At 37.6% G+C, this 17,702-nt stretch overlaps 1 protein-coding gene across 9 annotated transcripts in view; it reads left to right on the top strand.

Annotated features, from left to right (window-relative positions):
- ptprk (protein tyrosine phosphatase receptor type K) overlaps positions 1–17,702 on the top strand; it is a 367,918-nt gene that overhangs the window by 293,691 nt on the left and 56,525 nt on the right. For 6 of the 9 annotated variants that reach the window (XM_042333764.1, XM_042333766.1, XM_042333767.1 and 3 more), the window contains exon 14: positions 10,402–10,540. In XM_042333764.1, the coding sequence (XP_042189698.1) occupies positions 10,402–10,540 (139 nt within the window). The remainder of the gene's footprint in view (positions 1–10,401; positions 10,541–17,702) is intronic. The other 3 variants (XM_042333765.1, XM_042333769.1, XM_042333772.1) reach the window with 1 other exon arrangement.

Genomic DNA, 17,702 nt, shown 5'->3' on the forward strand with positions numbered 1-17,702 from the left:
ATTGGGGTAATTTTGCAACATTTCATAAGTGTCGCTGTAATTAAATATTGACCATTAGGTGGCAGCACATCCTTAATTCTAAGTGGTTCATTCCTATTCACATCCCAAGAGTCCACCTTTTAATTCAAGCAAACATTTTTTGTGTTGTAAATTGTAGGCGTTCTGAGTTACTCTTTCTTTAATATTTAATTTCAATCTGCCAAGGAGAGGTGAAATTTGTACTCTTCCTGGACAAATGTCAACATTTTACATATTGGGCCTGAGAGAAAATATTCTGGATGTAGTATTTTTGTAATGAAGCTGAAAGGTCCCTTAAGATAACCAAATCATTGATTAGAGTGTCAGAGAAGAAGCTTAGATATTGTCTACAACATGTCCAAAAAGGAGAGGTTGATTTTTACACCTGCAGATAAGGCTTTGAAAACATTTATAGTATTAAGGATTCTGTGGATCGATACCAGGAAGTTAGTGAAATGGAATGAGACCTCCCTGGGATAAAACAAGATCAATTGTGTCTGATACCAGTTGTGGATAACAATGATAAATAAGTGATTGTACTGGGAACATTGGGTGTTAACTGATACTGAGCCAAGAGTACAGAGAGGACATCATTTGACAATGATGTCTTCATTTATTCTCTCCCTCTTGTGATTGTGAAGAGCTAATCATATTCAGCACAATTTCAGACCATAGGCTTTCAATGTGAATTTCAGACCATAGGCTGAGTGTGTGAAGCAGCAGGAAAATATGTCTCGCAATCTAGCCGATTGATTTATTAATCTTATCGATACTATCTTATCAATACTGTTTTAGTACTTTAGATCCAATGTAACCGTATGACATGGTTTGCAAAAGTCTTTGCATATTCTGATCTTTAAGAGGCGGGTTGCAAACTCTTTCCTCTTCCCCCTCCCCACCACAAAAACTAGTTCTGTCAAGTAATATAGTATATACATTATTAGTGGGGAAAGTTCCACTATTTGAGCAGTGTAAAATTAATAATAATGTGTAATAGGAAATAATGTGGGATGTTGGATAATCAAATTGAATTGTGCATAAACCTATGGAAGAAAATTCCACCTGAGTTGACATTTACTCTGTTTATGTAGCATTTCAGAGCAGCCAGAATTTGGCAAATTCTTAAAACAGCCTTAATTTTGAAGCCAGGTTCCAGAAAATTCCTTCAAGAACTGCAAAAAAACTCACAACTGACTTCAATTTTTTTAAAATTTAAGTGCTGGTCACCCTCTGGGATCTTGTCCACTCAAGTGGCCATGTGTGAACTGTGGCGATGAGAGTTTGTTGGACGATCGACCCTAGGAGGAATCGCAACCAAGCCCAAACTTGCTCTCACTTGATGACAACACAACAATTATAGATCTCTGGATATCTATAACATGAACTCAACAACTGGGCTCTCTGGATAGTTATAACATGATCAGAGTTATAACTGGGCTCTCTGGAGAGCTAACAGGAACCCTTGCTGATTTCGTCCACATGCACACACCCCCAGCGACTCTGAGAATACTTTTCACACCCCAACTGCTATATACTACTGAGATCAGCTTATATCAGCATAGACCCAAGTTTTGAACCTGAAAACTGTTGATCTGAATGGCTTATTGTTCATTTTACAAAATCATCATTGTTTCCAAGAGCCAAGACAAGTCAGTGGGGGGTCTTGTCCTGTTGTGCAGTTAATGGTAAAAGTTTAAAAAAATTCTTCCAATGATCAAAGTGTGTGGCAGATAGGTCAGAGTAGGAATGAGTTGAATTTATCTATTTTAATTTTTAACATTTGTCATCGTAGTTACAAATTCTAGAAAATCCTTCACTGTTAAAGTGATTTATATCATGCTAATTGAATGCATTAGAAAATGTGTAAGAAATTCATATTTTGATTTTGATATTCATATCAAATCTCCTGCTGTTATATCTGATTCCCAGTTTACACTTTCTATCAGGCTTTTCAGTCTTCTGGACTCCATTTTGCATAAGTTTTGCTGATGCTCCCATTTACAGATTGTGGGCAAATTGCTGAATACTGATGAAGGCTTTGTATCTCCTCGTAGTTCATTCTCAGTAAACTCTCACTGCATAGCCCCAAAACAAATATTGTACTTAAAAAGCTTATATAGTTTTACGGTAGATACCTGTTTGAAGTGTGCCTGATGTTTGCACTTCTATCTTTTAAGACTGTAATTTATTTACCACTGAGAGAGAGCAAGGATTTGGTGTTGTCTGTGTCACAAATGCTTGTTACGTTCCTGGCTTCATTTCAAAACCTAGTCACAGCATCTCCAGGTAAAATGTTGCAAGCACATTCCTGTGCTGCGTCTCTAAAAGATCTATTTATTCCCACACCTCTGCCCTTTCCCATTGCCTTTTGTATTTTCAAATATTTGTTTAATTTCCTTTTAAAACCTGTCATAAAATCTACTTCGACCAGTATTTTTGGTAGAGTATTCCCTGTCCTAATAACATTTATAAAAAGGGGGAAAAAAAACTCCAATCCTCCCCCTTTGTGTTTTCAGTAATAATCTTAAAACAAATCCATGACCTATAAATTGTCTTCATTCACTTGTTGCTCCCAGAAACACTTTTCAAACACAGGCATAAAAAAATGTTAAGGACCCAAATGTAGGCTTCAAGAAATCGCATTAATTAACAGGAATCCAAACTTCCAGAAAGGTCAACCTCTTACAGGTGTAGAAAGATATTTTGCCCCAGTTCAGTAAAATGTCCTTCAACCCACAAATCAAAATGAATAGTGAAGACTTCCACTGGTGGCTCAATGATGTCTACTCTTAGTTGAACTATGCAACATCCTATGTTTGTAGGTTGGCCTGTGATGAGTTAGCTGTTTTCAGTCAGTAATTTGCTGTTGAGTTTTTACAAGACTTCAACGCTCGTCTTGCATTTAGGAGGTTCTGCAGGGTGACCAAAAAGTCATGATACCATTACAATGTCAAATAAATCTTAAAGAAATGATTTTGTTTAGATAATAGGGTAGATTGCATGACCTTTTGGTGACCCTGTATAACCACTTGTGGATGCTCCAGGGCAGCATACAAAAAAGGCTTATTGTCTGTCAGGTGGGACTTTATTTTGCCAACAACCTCTAAGGTCTCATTCTGTCAAAAGTTCTCATCATCTAGTCCTACCAGTTATCGTTTCTCTGCACTGTACTTCTCAGGTTCTGCACTCAAAGATTCTCACTCAAACCTTTTAACATTATTAATTATTATCCATTATTAACATTAACACTTTTAGGGAATTCTTTGTGACACCCCCCCCCCCCCAATACAGTGGGATAGATTTTAAGCTTATGAAGCTTGAAGAACAGTGTAAAGAAAACTAAACTAGATTTGAGGTTGAAAGTTCCTTTGACAGCTTTCTTTTTCTACTCAAAACAGGGTTACAGTGCCCTTGAATGCTTTGAGTGCAATCCTCATTACGTTATTTTGTTCTGAGTAGAACAGCTTAAAGCTAAAACAAGGACTGTTTGGTGATTTCTAAATATGACCTAATTCTGGTTTGTCTCTAACTGCAGCATCCATTAAACAGTGACTAAAGAGAAGCCATGAGTGACCTAGAAAGGAGTTAATGCTGTGTATATTATAAGTACATGGCACCAGTTTACTGGCGTAAATGCAGAAAATGCCCCAGCAGCCTTTATCTAAAGTGATGTAGGATTGTTCCAGTATCATAAGAGGATATACTCTGTATAGGTTACACAACATAAACTGTAATAATTGGTCAAGATTATACTCTCTAGTCGAGGGGAGCCTGCTCTCTAAATCCTTCAAATGGCATTTTAGTCCATATGCTCAAAACTTAAATCCAATAAAAGCTGTGCTGTCTGTGCAGTAGAAAAGAACATCAACCCTGCAAATACTGCTATTGCAGTTTTAAAATAAAAGTTAAATTTTTTTAATGCGTTTTGTTAATGCATTGGACGCTTGTCAGTTAGATACACAGATGTAATAGTTGTTTCAAATTTTATTATTGTTATTATTTCAAAAAAATGCTGATCACCAAACAACTTTTTATTTAATACAAAGAGCATTCCTTCTGCATTTAGTTCCAAGGATCACATTTCACTCTTATGAATAAAATAGATTTCAAAGAGTATGTTTGCCACTTCCTGAAACAGCCATTTACTGTTTTGGTGCAATGGTTAGCAGCCTTTTATCACCAGATAATGCCATGCTGTTTCCTACTGCTGCCTGACATCCCCTAAAAGATTTATAAGTGCCAACTGTTAATGAGAAGATTGCAACAAAACATGTTTTTTGTTATAAATAATCAAAATTGAGTTTTTCTGCCTGTTCCGCATTTTGCTGATTAGGCAAATTTTTTATATAATTTTAATCAAACAGTGGGACATTCTGACGTAGAGTCAAAAAGCTGATAATCATCCTTCCATAGTAATCAATGATTCCCCTTGTAAGCAGCAAATGTCTTTTTTTGTAAAATCTATTTTTTGACTTGTTTATTGTATCACCACAAAAATGAATTGGGCTAAGAGATGGATATGGAAGAAATGTTCTCTGCATTAAATAAGTTATCTGGATCCCAGAGGTTTCATTGTAAGATGATAACAGTTAATTGTTAACATAGCATGACAGGAATGTTCAAGAGCAGAAAAGAGCACTGCAGTTCATCTGGCTCCTCTCAAATTGAATATAAACATTTACTACTCTTATCTTTCATATCCTTCAATCAATGCCTTTGCCAAAGAATTATCTTCAATTTGCAGATGTAATAAGCTGTCTTGGGTAATCCATTGAATATTTGCCTACAAAATACACCGTTGCTACACTTAATGGTACATCATGTGAAGGACGTGCTCCTAATGTGAAGGGCACAGTATCGATCAAATAATATTATGGGATATAGTACATAAGTAGTTAGGGACATATGTGCATGCGGCAGCCAGGAAGGTGGAAGACAAACTAGATGGACCTTGGTCATTTTTTGTCTAGCATTTCTTATGTTCTAATATTAAATGCAAGGATTATTTATTATTATTCTAAACTGTGTTCACCTTTCCTCATCTGAGCTCTAGTGCATCCCTTTTTGTTCTGGATTTTGTGACTAGGTTAGGGTACATTATTAGGGGTCAATTGATCTGTATCCCTTTAGCAAGTTGACTACTTAAATAAAATCTCTAATGCAAATTTGTCATTGAGATGTGATAAGGCATTACATCAAATGCAAAGATTGTCAAATTGCAGTGCGCAGCCAATTGATGTGCGCAATTGGCTGCCGTGTTTCGCCCACAAAATATACAGTCAATTCACTTAACAGTATATTCTGTGAAGTGCTTTGAGACGTCTCAAAGATATGATAAGGCACTATATCAAATGCAAAGATTATTATTATTATCTTAAAGCACGTCACGGAATATAATGTAAAGTGTATTGACTGTATATTTTACAGGCGAAACGCAGCAGCCACTTACACACAGAAGTGTCCCACAAACTGTCGTGGATTGAGTAACCAAATTATATATATTTTTTAAGAGATTATTACCCCCATAAAAGCGATCTGCCAATAGACTCACAACCGGGTTCCTACTGCTAAGTAAACAGAGGCGTGTGGAGTAAGTAAACTTGCCCAACGTTTCGCCCTGCTGGGAATCGAGCCCACATGTCTCGCTTTTGAGGCGAGTGCTCTAACCACTGAGCTACAGGACTCCAAAATAGTGCTTGAAGTGGATTGACCAGTACTCTCTACTACTTCAGTATTACTTTCTGTTTTTTATCATCTATCGTGTTAGCTATATAAACCAGATTGTGATCAATATATTTACTGCTGTCACACATTGCCCTAATGATTTCCATGATGTGTGTCCAAATTCCTCTCCTATTTAGTTTCCACTATTTATTCTCCTTCCTCAGTTTCAACAATCTGGACTTTATCCACATAAAATAATTGCTATTCTTCTGCCTATCTCTCTAATCTATTCAAATCCCTCTGTATTTGGTGAGTGATTTCTCTGCTATTGCAACTATTTCCAGTTTAGTATTATCAGCAAACTAAGGCAGATTCTGTCCCCACTTCCAAATCATTTATGCTGTGTGAAGCGAGTCAGCCACAGAATGCATCTTAAGGCACCTACTGGTTATCTCCCTCCATGCCAATGTAGCTCTATGCATGGTTTTGTGTAATGGTCCAGTCAATTTTCAACCCATTTCAGAAGCTTCCCCTCTCCATTATTGGCCTTCGTGTCTTGCAGGCTAGTTGTGAGTGGAACTGTTAAAGCCTTTGCTGAAATCTAATCATAACATCTGTAGATTCATGGGAATATTTTTTAACTGTATAAACTAATACAGTAGCAAGCCATGCAATTACAGGCTATGTTCATGTTTTAGAGCTTGGTTATGGGGATAATGCAGGGTTATGGTATTAGCTGGAGTTAGATTAGAAGATCAGCCATGATTGAATGGCGTGGCAGGCTTGAAGGGCCGAATGGCCTACTCTACTGCTCCTACATGTTATGTTATGTTCTATGAAGGGCTGTGGCAGTTTGTGCAAAATCAGGGTGTTTGGGATATTGAGGAGGAAGGATGCTATCACTTAAGATGAGAGCAGAGGTGTTCAGGGACACAAAATGTTCATTTATAGCTCGCGGTAGTGGAATATTGCTGTGGGTTAAAGGTTCTGATTTTAGGTTTCTTTCCTGTGTCAAGTTATTCTTTGTGTAAAGTTATGTTTTGCTCTGCAGGATAATAACTGTGTCTGTGCTGCTGCATTGCATTTGGTCAATTTAATGGTATTGAGTTACAGATCAGCTGTGAAAATAGAACAAGCTGAAAATAGTGGATGACTGAATGGCTTCCTCTTGTTTCTGTGTTCCTCATCAGCTAGAAACCTAGTTGTTATTAGCTTATTGGCTATTATTAGCTTGTTAACCAAATAGCCTTGTTATTAGCTTAACTCAGTTGATAGCACCCTCATCTCTGAGTCAGAAGGTGGTGGGTTCAAGCCTTGTGTCGGGACTTTGAGCTCATAGTCTATGGTGACACTCCAGTGCACTGCATTGTCAAAGGTGCTGTCCTTCAGATGAGTGGTTAAACCGAGAATCCATCTGCCTTTTCAAGTGGACGGGAAAGATCCCATGCCACTACGTGAAAAGAGAAGGAAGTTTCTCCCAATATCCTGCCCAAGGTTCCCCCAAATAAAAAATTGCTCATGTCGAGATTGTTTATGGGACTTTGCTATCAAAATTTGGCTGTGCTTTCATTTACCAATAGTTACTACACTTTACAGTGAATCCGTGAAGTACTTTGAGACATTTCAATGACGTGACAAGGTGCTATATTAAATTTGGAAATTAGAAATTCTGTCCCTCTTAAAATATTTCATATGAATGTAAGGTATTACATGTGTTGTGTAATGTATCCCAAGTCCTTAGTAGCTATCCAAGAACTAGAATGGCAAGAGTGAGATAATGAGATAGTTGACTGCCCTCTACAGGAATAATTGTAAAGATATTGCAGGTTAGCACATTAACTGATTGGTGCATTTGCAATAACAGAAGAAGTGAATAGAAAATGTTCAATTCACGAAAGTACAGTATTTGTGTTCTCAGTTGTAATTTTGTTTAATTCTCCAATTATTTTTAATGTTATAACTTTATGGGGAGGGGGTCTCAATCCATTGGATAAGATTATTTTGCCGCTGCTATTCAGACCTTATATTCGCCATGTGATTTTCAAATCTATTCAAATAATAACCCCGAGAGTCACTGACACTCAGTATGCTGCCATGGCTCTTATACACATGGAACAATGAGTTGTCATGTCAATAGAATATTGCAGAAGTGTTGATATCTGCAGCTACATGTGTATCCTTACAACACAAATACATAGGTTTTTAGAGCAGAGATCTGAATACTAATCTGTTTTGAATAGTGTTAAAGAATCAGTCACATGAAATTGTCACTTAAAAAATATAGGTCTTTCCTAAAGGAATCAAATCAACCACCTGCATTTACACTGCAATTTCCTTGTGAAATTACTCTTCTCTCAAGGTGAGATGGTGGGACCTAACAAATTACTTTGCAGTTGCACAGTACAAACCTGAGTGTGAATTTTGCATTAATCATGCAGACATGACATGAAAAATGTAGCAAACAATGGCTATTAAAAATGCAGTCACTTTAACAGTATGTATGCAATGAGAAATTTTCCATTTTACATAACATTTGATCATTAAAGCATTTCCCTATCAAACTGCATACAGAATTGCTGACTTACAAAACATTTTATAACACAGCTGTTTCTATAATAACAACAACTTGCATTTACATAGCACCCTCCAACCCAGGCTGCGTCTCAGAGCTCTAACAATGGTGGAGCCCGAGGCCAAACCAGGTGGAGGGGGAAGATGACCGTAGGTGACCAATAACACTATGCAACTTTATTGGCTAATTAAAAGCTTTTTATCAACTAAATTTAAATCAATACTTCATGCAGACACTGGTCATTATTTTCTAATTTTGCATGCATTGTTTCAGTCAACAGCAACAACTTGGATTTATATAGTGCCCTCCACGCCGGACGGCGTCTTAGAGTCCTTCACAGTAATGGATCCCAGGGCCGAGCCAGGGGGAGGGGGAGGAAGGTGACCAAAGGCGCGGTCGAAAAGAAAGGTCTTCAGTCGAGACCTGAAAATAGGAAGAGAGGGAGTGAGGCGAAGGGAGTGAGGAAGGGAGTCTACTACAATATGTATTAATGATTAAAGTGACAACCTGTTGCTCATTCATAATCTATTATCCAGGATGAAAAGATTTGGTTTCATGGTTAAATCTGGTTCAGTTTGTATTGGTTGTTGCAGTTTTATTAGAACAAAAATGGTTAGTTTGAGCAAGATCTATTTCAATACAGTACTATTTTAAATTCAGGTGTTTTCACATCAGACGGGCATCCCAAAGTGTTTGAGAGGGCAAAGTTTTATCACAGATGTTATCCAATTGCATCGTATCTGGTTTCCAGGAATATGCAAGTACACGTTTTCACAAAGCATGTAAATTCAGATCAATAGAAAATGTGTTAAAATGGCAAGCTTCATTTCACAGACTGCAGCAGCATTTCCCTTACACATCTATATTTCAATTCTGTAAAACACATCCCAGATTGGAACAGTACAACTGGAAAATTTGTACAAGATTGTGTTATGCAGTTTTGGAGCAATATATATTAAATTATTGAGTGTTGATTGTATTGTAGTAATACAGCCAATAAATGAAAATGGGCACTTAAGTAATGCCATTTTGGTATCATAATCGAATCTTGATGTCAAAAGGTCAGTTTCTGGAAAATGCAGTTATTTTGTATTATTGTATTATAAATGGAAAATTTCAAAGCTAATACATAGCAATACTTTTACTTGTAATTCACGGTTTTGGATAAATTAAAAATGAATAATTTAGAAATGGTGTATCACTGAATTAGGAATACAGGAATATCCAGTATGTTCTAGCATTTTATTAGATCATGGTAAATATTTTAATTCCATTTCCCTGTCTTTTCTCAATATCCTTTATTGCTCTTACAGCCCAAGTATAATTTTGTGCTTAACCTTTTCATCGTCAGATGTACATTGCTGTAACACATTCAGTCTGTCTCTGAATCAAACTGTAGTAACAAACTGAAATCTTCCATCAATGTATCAGTTAACTCGTCAAAATATAATTCACACGTTTTACATTTATGTATTTTCATGAGAGTTGTTTATAGTGTAATATGGAAGTAGGTAATTCTAAGATTTACAATATTATTAAGTGGTCAACATGATTTTGGGGATTAGTGTAAAGAAGCCTTGCAACTTGATTCACTAACCAAACTTTTAATTGTGTGAAACCTGCATCTATCAACATTAATACTTAAACTCTTTGTTTAAATTTTCGGTTGCTTAAACTTGGTTTTTAAAAAACAGATATAGTGTCCTTCCTGATGTTATCTGACTTTAAATGGTTTTGTGGTAATTGTGAAATTTCCATTTCTGCTTCTAAAATGCCCTATTCAGAGATCACCTAGATCTGATCTTCACTAAAACTGGACCATGTTCGGTAGAAACTGTAATGGGAATAATTGTGCAATGTAGTTTTTCCTACAATCATTCTGACGCTTTGTTTTTTTAAAATCCTCATTCCCATGCCTGATTATTAAATTGGCATTTTTTTAAGAATGCTTTGTACTTCCTGTATTATTAATGTAGGGATGAAATTAATGAGATGAAATATACCAGCCGCATAACATGGGCTAAAAAGTTTTTATGAATTATACCTTGATTATTGAAGCGTGCTTGTGTAAGTGTGACGGGAAGGATCATTTTCCTGCCATGGAAAATTACATGCTTTCATGCAATCACTTCTTGTGACTAATTCAGCAGCCACAACGGAAGAACCTGAAGTGATTCCTGATCCTGGGAAGCAAACTGATCGAGTGGTGAAAATAGCTGGAATCAGTGCTGGAATCCTGGTTTTTATCCTCCTCCTCCTGGTTGTGGTAATGATCGTCAAGAGAAGGTATGAAACTGCAAGAATTTATAGAATATATTGTATGCAACTATTAATCTTCTTATTCATTACTTATCCTTGTAGACTGTACTAAGTGCTCTAAATGCATGAAGGATAATTGCATACTGTAAAAAAGTGCTAACTTCTATTAGTGTTATAAAATCATAGCAAGCTGCAAAATATATAAGCTTACTAGGACTAATCCTCTTTGCTACAAAAAAGAAAATATATGATAAAGACCTGTAGTTTTTTTTTGTAAAAATGCTTGCTATAGAGGGCATGGGAGTTAACTATTCTCTATAATAATAATATATAATATATTTGCATGATGCACAACTATTCTTTAAGGTGTAAATGATGAAGCATTGGACGAATTTCTTTGAATCTCAGTTGTGCATTATGCTTTGATGCATCAGGTGTTCTTGACTGCATATTTTCTGCATCCACCAAGTGAATTTCACAGGGTTTACAGTAACTTTCATTTTGTTAAATTTAGTTAATTTAGATGAGAAAATGCCTCCAATACTATAGATATAATCTTAATCTGTAATATAGGCATCACATGGCCATAAATGTCTCGCTTCCTTTCCCAAATTACTGCCTTTGCCTCTCCTGAAATTGATGGCATGTGCTGGGATACATTCCTGACCATATAGCACTTCTCCATGGACATGATTTATACGTGAACCTGAGGAATGAGTGTTCGCAGAGTGTTAAATCTTAGAGACTGTGTTTAATATCAGAGTTAAACACAGTCTCCAGGAACCTTGGCATCTTGTTTGAGCCTCAACTGTCCTTTCTACCCCCCATCTGTGCCATGACCAGTTCTGCCTTCCCCCACCTCTGCCACATCGCCCGTCTCTGCCAGTGCTTCTCCTCTCAGGCCACCGAGACCCTAATCCATGCATTTGTTACATCTAGGCTCGAATATTCCTAGTCCCTCCTTGACGGTCTTCCCAACTCTTCCCTCCACAAGCTGCAGATCATCCAGAATTCTCCAACTTGTGTCCTCTCCCACACCAGGCTCAGTTACCCTATCACCCCCACCCTCCCCTGGCTCCCCATCCCTCAAAGGATGAGTTCAAAATGCTTGTCCTGGCCTTCAAGACTATTCATGGCCTTGCTCCTTCCTACCAGGAAGTCAAGCCTGGATGTAATGAATGCATGTATGAGGGTTTCTGCGGCCTGTGGTGTGAGGCAGTGGGGGAAGCCGGGTGATGTTGTGGAGGAGGGGGAAGCAGAGCAAGTCATGGCACAGATGTGGGGTAGAAAGGATGGTCGAGGGTCAAACAAGACACCAAGGTTCCGGACTGACTTAGTAAGGTGGAGAATGCAACCATGGATGGATGCTAACTCCATATCAACCTTCCTCCACTGTCTGCTTCCTCCACTCAGCAGGCTTCGGCCTGCTCCACCTCCCACGCCGGCCCTACCCGCCATTGGCAGTCGGGCCTTCAGCCTCTCCGCCCCCACCCTTTGGAACGCCATCCCATAGTTACTTCTCCTCGCTCCCTCCCTTGCCTCTTTCAAGACCCATCTCAAGACCTTCCTCTTCGACTGCACCTTCAGACACCCTCCTACGCAATCCTTCCTGCCCCCCACCTCTCCTGATCCCAACCCCCAGCTCGGGTCCAAATCTCTGAATGTCCAGTACCTTGGGACATCCTCCCACCATGAAACACGCTATACAGATGTAATTTGTTGTTGTTGTATTTAGAACTGCTCTCACCCAATATCAGTAGGAATTACTGGCTTTCTATCTGGAGTGGGAATCCTGATCTTCCTTTGTCAGTAGATACCAGGCCAATTGTAGCATGGTGGGACATCCTAGTTGATTTCTCCTCTTTCCTCCTGAATGCCTAAAGAATGTTGAGATCATTGGTAGTGCCCCTTCACCCTTTACTGACTGCCATGTCCTTCCTCTCCATTTCTGTCCTCCTTGGCCTTTTACCTTCTCCGTGTGTATTTCTGCCCTTTTTTCTCTTCTTCCTTTATGTATTCATGTCCCCGCTTTTTCCTTGCCTCTTTTCATTGTATGCACCTACGTCTCACCCTGAAGTAACTCTGTCTATTCTCTTTGTATTCATATTTAGCCTCTTCCTCCTTCCCTTTGTCTTAGTTCTTCATCATGCATCTGTCTTCTCTCTTCTCTACATCAATAATTTGAGTAAATTTCTATTTAACCTTGAGTTTGCGTTGTGTTGACGATTCTATTTACTTGTAGTTTGTGCTTTTATTTATTCCTGCCTTTGGATACGAGTTGCCAGACTTAAGTACTTTTGAATCATTTCGCTCATCATTCCTTACTATTTTTAATATTCAAATTGATGAGTTGAAAATTTTGTCCAAACAGTGTATTTGGGAATCCTGTTAATTCCAATAATTTGTATAGATTGAAGCATTGCGCTAGTTCTTTGGAATCTCTAGGACTTAGTCTCCCATTGATCTTGAAATCAAAAGGAGGAAAATTCCCAAACAATAAACTTGGAAGGCAAGATGTCAATCTACATTTTGCTTTTTCTTTTGATTTGCTCTATCCTGTTAAAATGTCCATTCATCTAAGGATATTGGTAGACCTATGTGGATTTCCATAAATTACAATCTGAGGATCCTCACATTAAAATATCCAGTAGCTCCAATAACGTTTGCAAATTGAAGCAATGATGTTTGTAAAAGGTTGCTTATTAACCAATAAGGGCATATTTGTATTCCCAAGAGACTGGCAGGGATATTTATGCAGTAGCACAGCTGTTCTACCCAGGAGCAAAGTTAAAAGCTCACCTCTTTGGGAGGTTGTTGGATTGCTTGCAGCTATTTTTTATGACTTCTATTTATGGAAGATTGATATAAATATATAAGAACATAATAGAGCTTGGAATGAGGGCATGCCAGTTCTTTTCAATGCCATTTAAAGGCCATTTCTTGAACAGACCACAGTTTAGAGATGAATGACCAGATTGCATCTACCCTTATCTTTTATGACACTCAGTTTGTGTTGCCAGTTCTGGTGGACCAAGCCCATCAGTTCATACAGGGAATCTTTCAGTCTGCACAGATCACGGACATATCTATGCAGAATTGTATGTCCATGCCTGGTGAAAGCAGAAGATTGTCTATCATATTACTTATCTGGAACTCAAAACAATGCAGTAAACTAGGTTTCTAAGCATTTAAAGAACAGCTGATAAAAAAAGTATATTCTTCAAAGATGCATGACAATGTAACAATGAAATATATGAGCAAGTAAAGTTATGTGGGCCCACTACCTTTTGATACTTTCATGCACATACAACATTTAATTCCTCTGGAGAAAGGTATGTTAATTATTACTCTTCCGGGTTATATAAGCAGCAGTGTTAACCCTCTTGATTCAAGCATCCTTTGTAGATGCTTTGCTACCCGTCTTCAGACATAATTTTATTGCTCAATATTAATTGTATAATTGAATATACAGCAACTTGGATCAAGTTTGATATTAAGGAATAATGAGTTTTACATTCTTAGGAACAGAAAGCACTTTTTTGCCACATTCATGTGATTCCTTTGGCAGCTTTAGCAAAGATTACAAACATTGGCTGTCTAGGCAATATGTTTATTTTGCTCTGTATAGCCTTTTCCCAATGTAGAATAGATTTAAAAGAGGCTAGTGTTTCCAGAACTCTTTTCAAATTACTTTTAAAGCATTGTTCTGAGGGAAACGGAGATGACTGTTCCATCATAGGCTATTTTTTGGGAGAGCACAAAGTTCCCATCATGAAAATTCAATTCATAGACCATTACATGGAAGATGCCAGAGATTGTTATATATTTCCGATGAAGACAAAGAAGATGATTTGCGGAGGCTGATTTCACTGACCTGTTCTTACCAAAGGATAATATAGTCCATTGAGGATTTTAATTATTTTCTGTGTTTATTGTGCTTGTAATATCTATATTGCGATTTAGCTTGTATATAAAGTTAATAGTTCCAATAATCACCAAAATCCAAACCTTTATTGTAACATTTTGTGGAACAGTCTTGATGGGCTTAATGGCATTATCCCCTTTCGAATGTATGCCATTTCGAAATTCTGGTAACATGATGCAGAATCATGCCAACCCATTAATAAATTATTATAAATGAGATAGCCGTTAGCTTTAAATACTCAACAGTACAAGGGAATGTAGAAACAATGCAGCATCCAGATTGTGGGGCCAAGGTTCCACATGAGTGATTTGGCTGTGAAAGCATTATATATGAAGAACTCCTAAACTATAGCAAGTAGTGTATTGGTGGTTATCTGGAGACAATAATTACCAAGTATAATTATTAAGACAATACTTAGTAAGAATACAGAAATAGTGAGAATTTCTACTTAAGTGCTCAAACATTGCTGAGAACCTTCTTGTGGACATGGGTATGTTTTTACAAGCTATGGCTCACCAAAAAAAAGATATACCATGTATTTGAACTTCTGCATCCAAATGACGAATGTTACAATTGGTAGTTATGGCCAAGAAGTAACTCAACAGGAGGAAAGTCACGTATTCCAGGCAAAGGCATGCTAGTTGCTCTGGTTAACATCTGGTTAAATATCCCAGCTACGTTTCTGTAATGTTGTGGAGATTGGGCCATCACTTTGAGAAATCCTTAATCTTGATGGCTTTGGACTATAAGAATTATGGATACTGCTGTTTTCCTCTGTATTCTTGAAAAAAAGACTACAATATTCCTTTATTTAGCCAGGTGCATGCTTTGTGGACTGGTTTTCCTGACTGTCACGTCGGGAGCTGTGTGTGTTTCCTAAATTCCTCTGGAACTGACAGTGTAGCCCTCTGGATATCTCTGACACAATCAATGACCTCAAGTGGATCTGAACATTTCCTATACAAATCTTTAAGTCTTTGTGATGACCTAGTTCTTGCAAAGTGAAATTAGACAAGGTGTTGATATCCACTTCTCTTTTAACCCCTTTAGCTACATCCCCCCCATCCCCCAACCCCCAAAAGAAACTCTTAATGCCAAATGGAAATATTTTCATCTTTTGCTATTGAACTATATTGGTAGATCTAGTTTTCTGCCTTGCATTGTCACCTTGAATAGCTTCAACTGTTAAATGATTCTCGGTTAAAGCCGCGTGCTTTCAAAGTGAACATGTGGTCATTTCTGGTTTTTATGCAGGTCTGGAAGGGGCCTCAGCAGGATCTTGCCCATTCATCTCCAGATTCCTATGGGGTATTTTCATATTTTCTCCTCTTATCAGTCATTCTGCCAAAACTGGTACATTAAGATAGTTCTGTTTGAGTTAAAGCACCCACCTTGTGAACCAATTAAATCCTGTTCTCTAAGTATCTAGCTTGTAAATTACCTTTCCTGGTGGCCATGATGATTTGCATCTGGTAGGTCAGTTAAATTCAACCACTTTCATTTTGATGTATAAATCTTTATGGGTTATGCAGATATAAGTCCTTAGTGTCTTCACAAATTTGAAATCACATTTCTAAGTGAAGTATCTTGTGTAACGTCTACCTCTACAAACCCGATCAAGTGGAAGTTCTTTACTTCCTCACTAAATGTATTTTTCTGCTCTTTGTATTTTCTAAACCGCACAGGTCAACTCATAGGTTTCACACATTATTTGCCGCAAGAATGGGGAGATAAGAAGTCTTGTTTAAAGTGAAACAAGAGGGATTGGGAAATGAATTGTATCCCCTCTAAAGGATGTATTGCTGCCACCCCCATCTCTTTCCTGGGAATATTGGGCATTGAAAAGTTACGCTTTGTCTGACCACAGACAGGCACAGCCCTATCACGAAGAATCCCAAGGGTTAGAGCTCAACATAACTGGAGAAATCAGAGCTATAGATGAAATCCACTCACTGTAATTAGCAATGGCTCACTTTATGTAAATATTGTAAACTTTAGTATCTCACTATTAAGTTATAATTCTGGATAGCAGTTTAGATTTCATCTTGTTCGGAACCTTAAGCTATTGTGTTTCATCAGTTACCAACATTCATCAATGAAATTCAGTCTTGCTTCTCTTGGTTAAACGAGTGATTTGGAGAAGCAAGAGGTAAACTCCACATAATCAAGGCATGAATAACCAAGATTTCACTATAATGCATTACTTGTCAGCTGTCAATTTTACAAACACATCAAGTAAACTGTAGGTAAAAGTTGGCTAGCCAAGAAGACCTCAGCTCTGCTTATTAAACTTAATTTGATATAGCTTGTTCAGAATGATTGCACTGAGGCTTTTCATTGCATTAATGGAAAATTTTAGCTCATAGTTTAGGCTGACACTCCAGTGCAGAGCTGGGCGAGTGCTGCATTGTAGGAAGTAAGCACTGTCCTTTGGATGAGATGTTAAACTAAGGTCCCGTCTGCCTGTTCATGTGATCGTAACAATCTCATGGCACTATTCAAAAAAGAAGTTTCTCGCAGTATCTTGGCCAACAATCTCCTATAAAAAAAAGTTATTCATTGCATGGCTGTTTGTGGAACATTGCTGCGTGCAATTAGTTGTCGCATTTCATTAATGAACTGAATGTTGGTAACTAATAAAGTCACTACACTTTACACTATATCCCGTGAAACTCTTTGGAGATGTTTAGACAAAGTGATAATACCCTACATTGGTTCCTCAGTCCACCACTGCTTGTGGGACACTGCCATGCACAATTGGCTGCCGAGTTTCACCCACAACACACACAGTCAGTTCACTTTGCAGTATATTCTGTGAAGTGCTTTGAGACATCTCGAAGATGTGATATCAAATGCAAGGATTATTATTATATCAATTGCAAGAATTGGTATAATTCTCTGTTCTAAACTGTAAATGTTTAAAATAAAGTACCAATTACAGCTGTCACCTGCTGCCTGCCTAATTGTTTGATATTACATAGAAGTCTGTGTGCGTATTTGTTATCTTAAACAGTATTAGATTGATGGTAATCTAGTGTCTGTCTGTCAACATTTACCTCCAACGGTACTGTGGTTTCTTGTTTTTGTCTTTTCAAATAAGTGTTTTCATTCTCTACTTAACATTCCACATTCAGAAGTAGCATTACTGCATCTTGTTCCACTGTAAGACCACTTCTCTGGAAACAAAGCACCTTTTGGCATTTCCTAATGCATTTTTCAGCACCAGCTCTTTTGCCTATCAACACAAGAATTTTGAGATGTATA

Source organism: Callorhinchus milii, unplaced genomic scaffold (assembly GCF_018977255.1).
Source record: "Callorhinchus milii isolate IMCB2004 unplaced genomic scaffold, IMCB_Cmil_1.0 Scaffold3, whole genome shotgun sequence".
Classification (NCBI taxonomy): Eukaryota; Metazoa; Chordata; class Chondrichthyes; order Chimaeriformes; family Callorhinchidae; genus Callorhinchus; species Callorhinchus milii.